This window comes from Mandrillus leucophaeus, unplaced genomic scaffold (genome assembly GCF_000951045.1).
Source record: "Mandrillus leucophaeus isolate KB7577 unplaced genomic scaffold, Mleu.le_1.0 Scaffold7, whole genome shotgun sequence".
In the NCBI taxonomy this organism is placed as follows: Eukaryota; Metazoa; Chordata; class Mammalia; order Primates; family Cercopithecidae; genus Mandrillus; species Mandrillus leucophaeus.
In genome coordinates this window covers 6,696,625-6,701,360 of record NW_012107585.1, presented here as the reverse complement: position 1 = coordinate 6,701,360, position 4,736 = coordinate 6,696,625, and the positions used below count along the sequence as shown (strand labels likewise).

At 44.9% G+C, this 4,736-nt stretch overlaps 1 protein-coding gene across 1 annotated transcript in view; it reads right to left on the bottom strand.

Moving 5' to 3' along the window:
* P2RX4 (purinergic receptor P2X, ligand gated ion channel, 4) overlaps window positions 1-1,416 on the bottom strand; it is a 23,209-nt gene extending 21,793 nt beyond the window's left edge. Inside the window, exons 1-2 of the mRNA XM_011964444.1 lie at window positions 1,375-1,416; window positions 1,095-1,242 (exon numbers count right to left, since the gene is read on the bottom strand). Coding sequence (XP_011819834.1) covers window positions 1,095-1,242; window positions 1,375-1,391 — 165 coding nt within the window. The 5' untranslated portion in view covers window positions 1,392-1,416. The remainder of the gene's footprint in view (window positions 1-1,094; window positions 1,243-1,374) is intronic.
* Between the last annotated feature and the right edge of the window lie 3,320 nt (window positions 1,417-4,736).

Below are 4,736 nucleotides of genomic sequence, written 5' to 3'. Positions count from 1 at the left end.
CAGGCACCCGCCACCACACCAGGCTAATTTTTGTATTTTTAGTAGAGACAGGGTTTCACCATGTTGGCCAGGATGGTCTCAATCTCTTGACCTCATGATACACCTGCCTCAGTCTCCCAAAGTGCTGGGATTACAGGCATGAGCCAACGTGCCCAGCCCTTCCACTTGACCTTTATGGCTCATTAGCTCGGTCTCCTCTCTGGGCACCCCATAAGACCCTTCTCTTAAGAAGGCAGGGGGAAGAACACACCTGAAGAAAGAGTTTCTGAAGTTCTTGTTTTCCCTGGCAAGAGCTCTGAGCCAAGAGTTGGCAGCTAATCTATACTGGTTACCCTCGGTCCCTTAGCACATAAGCCATCTGGAGGGCTATGTCAGGGTTTGACTGTGTGGTGCAGAGGCTGTTACCAGGACTGAAGAGTCAATGTTTAACTTAGAGCTTTGCAGATTAACAGCCTGAAGACTAGTATGCAGCAGTAAACAACATCTTCCCTTCCCTTTGTTATCCATGGAGTCCTGTACTGCTGTCTCTGTTTCCTTCTTGTTTGGATTCTGGTCTTTTAATTCTTTTCTTTTCTTTTTTTTTTTTTTGGTAGAGACAGGGTTTCACCACATTGCCCAGGCTGGTCTCGAACTCCTGGGCTCAAGGGATCTGCCTGCCTTGGCCTCCCAAAGCTCTGGGATTACAGGTGTGAGCTACTGCGCCCAGCCTAAAGTTTTTACACTGTCTGCAAAGATTTACCTTGTGGATTTGGGACAATAACGCAAACCCAAAATGTGGAAAGGTGATATTTCCACTTGAATTTTTATCAGGATTTATGACATTTGTTTTCTCATCTTTCCGGGCCTGAGATAGGCCGAGATGTCCACCTGGAAAGCTTCCTGTCTTTCAGCCTGCCATGCTGAAATACACTCTGTTGGATACACTCTGTTAGATCCTAAGCTGAAAAGATTTTGGCTGCACCACTTTCTTGGACTAAAACAATTATTCTGGGCATCGGTGATGTCAGGACTCAGTCCACGTCAATCATTAATCAAGTGTGCAAAGTCAGTAAAGAGCAAGGTGTCAGTGTTAGAAGACACGGTGGGAGACACACCTGAGCTGGTATCACATAATCCGCCACATCCCAGATCCGGAATCCAAGTTTAGAAGTGTTGGTCACAGCCACGCCCTTGACCTTGGTTGTAACGGAGCTGACCACGGAGTCAGTTTCCTGGTAGCCCTTTTCCCACACAAACACCCACCTATAAAATAAAACAGGTCTCTTAAATTGCCATTAGGATTCAATGGATTTGAATTGATGGGGAACCCTCTGCTGGGCAGTGGCTGGAAGTACGGTGTTGACTAATTACGTGACTTTCTACAAAGCTACACACCTTCTAGGGGGCTCCATCTCCACTTCTGCCAAATAGGGATAGTAGCACCTAAACCACAGTAGCGTTTGTGGGAAACCAATGAGGTGGTGCAGGTATAGCACTCAGCACACTGATGGCACAGAGAAAACGCTCCATGAATATTGTCTTTATTACATGTAAGCACTTTTTCTTTCTTTCTTTCTTTTTTTTTTTTTTGAGACAAAGTTTTACTCTTGTTGTACAAGCTGGAGTGCAATGGCGCGATCTTGACTCACTGCAACCTCCGCCTCCAGGGTTCAGGCAATTCTCCTGCCTCAGCTTCCCAAGTACCTGGGATTACAGGCATGCGCCACCTTGCCCGGCTAATTTTCTATTTTTAGTAGAGACGGGGTTTCACCATGTTGGCCAGGCTGGTCTCAAACTCCTGAGCTCAGGTGATCTGCCCACCTCAACCTTCCAAAGTGCTGGGATTACAGGCGTGAGCCACCGTGCCCAGCCATTTGAGCACTTTCAATGCCTATGACCTATGGGAATCACCAAGAGATAATACAAATTATAATAGTTACCACTGGAGTGTTCATAGGCACCAGGCACTGATCTAAGCTCTTTATATATATTAACTCATTTAATCATCATTATTTCCATTTTACAGAGGAGGAAATGGAGACCCAGAAAGGTTAAGTCACTTGCCTAAGGTCACACAGCCAGTGAGTGGCAGAGTCAGGATTTGAATTCAGGCTAGAAGCATCTGAAGCCTTTTCTCTCACCCACTATGCTCTACTCTAAGCTCCTCCGACCCACAGCACACAACCCACAGCACACAACCCACAGCACACAGGCCGCATGCAGCCCAGGATGGCTTTGAATGAAACCCCAAACAAATTCGTAAACTTTCTTAAAACATTAAGAGATTTTTTTTGTGATTAAAAAATTTTTGTTTTTTAGTTCATGAGCTATTGTTAGTGTTAGTGTATTTTATGTATGGCCCAAGATAATTCTTCTTCTTCCAATGTGGCCCATGGAATCCAAAAGATTGGACACCCCTAGGCTACTCTTTCTAAAAAAGAGAATTCTACCCTTTAAGGAACTTTTAAGAGTAGTTTGTAGTTTCTTACTTTTCCCCAAGAATTCTGGTCACATATATGGTTCTCTCCTCTGAAGTGGGAATATGACTACCAGTTTGAACAATTAAAAATCCAAAGGGGCTGGGTACAGTGGCTCATGCCTGTAATCGCAGCACTTTGGGAGGTTAAGAGGGGAAGATCCCTTGTGCCTAAGAGCTTGAGACAAGCCTGGGCAACACAGGGATCTCTACAAAAATAAAAAATTAGCCAGGCATGGTGGCACATGCTTGCAATCCCAGCTACTTGGGAGGCTGAGGTGGGAGGATCACTTGAGCCTAGGAGACGGAGGCTGCAGTGAGCTGTGATGCCACCGCACTCCAGCCTGGGTGACAGAGCAAGACCCTGTCTCAAAAAAACAAAAACAAAAACAAAAAAAACATCTACAGGCATTAGCTTATAGGGGTTAGGACACACTGGAGGCAGCAGGTCTTGGTTCATGGCTCAGCTCCACCATTCACGAGACATAACTTCGGCTAAGGTGCTTAACCTCATTGTGCCTCAGTTTTCCCCTCTATAATCTGGGAGTGACAGTAGAACTTCACAGGATTGTTGTGAGGGTAAATGAACTAATGTATGTCAAATGTTTACAACAACGTTTGTGAGTCATGGTTGGTCATGGAGCAAGTATTGACACTGTGGAAATTGGCCAGTACTACAAATCAGAACCCCTCCCCTCCGAACTGCTGTTAAACATCTACTAGAGACTATTAGTGTTGTTATTTATAGAATCAGGAAATGCTAGGTTTCTCCTTAAGTCCTAGATGCTGAGACTTCAGAAATTCACTGGTTTTTTTGAGGTCAAGAGTCTGAGACCAGCCTGGCCAACATTGTAAAATCCCGTCTCTACTAAAAATACAAAAAATTAGCTGGGTTGTGGTGGGTGCCTGTGGTCCCAGATACTCGGGAGGCTGAGGCAGGAGAATCACTTGAACCTGGGAGGTGGAGATTGCAGTGAGCTGAGATCATGCCACTGCACTCCAGCCTGGGCAACAGAGTGAGACTGTCTTAAAAAAAAAAAAAAAAAAAAAGAGAAAGAAAGAAAAGAAAAGAAAAGAAATGAACGGTTTTGGTTACTTATGAGTGTGTCTGATCAAGCAGTCTCCAAGTTCATTGCCCAGCCTAGAGATGGGCTTTCCCCCGATGGGCTTTTCCCCTGACAAGTCCAGGGCTTCTAGGAATTCAGCTGCAGTGTAAGCTTCCATTTAATTCCAGTCTGACACACAAAAGCTTGGGGCAGGAAGACTGATGTACTCATCAAGCACAGTGAGTTGCTTAATTTAGAGACACAGGGTTTCATGCCACTCATTATCATGTGATTATTTCCTCATCTCATGATTGTTAACAGAGTTAGATAGATGATAATTGCGTGTTTGGTCTCTTTTTGAGGAAGAGTTGCTGTAAGAAGAGACCACAATTTCACCAAGATGAGTTGGATGAAAAAGTTAAGAGACGAGGTTAAAAAAAAAAGCCTTAATTCAGGTCCTGAGTCAGTTTTGATTATAGCAAGATGGACAAAAGCAAAGCATTTACTGCTTTAAAGATTCTCATGACTGAGATAGTGAATACGCCATAAGCAATCCTACAGAGCTGTGCTGTCCAATAAAAACATAATGCGAGCCACATATTTTTTTTTTTTTGAGACAGGCTCTCGCTCTGTTGCCCAGGCTGAAGTGCAGTGGCACAATCTCGGTTCATTGCAACCTCCGCTTCCCAGGCTACAGTGATCCTCCCACCTCAGCCTCCCAAGTAGCTGAGTCTACAGGTATGCGCCACTATGCCGAGCTAATTTTTTGTATTTTTGGTAGAGATGGGGTTTTACTATGTTGCCCAGGCTGGTCTCAAATTTCCTAAGCTCAAGGGATCCACCTGCCTCAGCCTCCCAAAGTATTGGGATTACAGGCGTGTGCTACCACAGAGCAAGACCCTGTAATTTAAAAGTTTCTCATAGTTATGTCAAAAAGTAAAAAGAAATAGGAAGAGCCAGGCACGGTGGCTCATGCCTGTAATCCCAGCACTCTGGAAGGCCAAGGCAGACAGATTGCTAGAGCTCAGGAGTTCGAGACCAGCTGGGGCAACATGGAAACCTCATGATTGTAGAAATGAGAAATCTCATCTCTACAAAACAAAACAAAACAATAATTAGCCAGTTGTGGTGGTGTGCACCTGTAGTCCCATAATTCCAGAGGCTGAGATGGTAGAATCACTTGAGCCTGGGAGGTGGAGGTTGCAGTGCACTGCACTCCAGTCTGGGTGACGAAA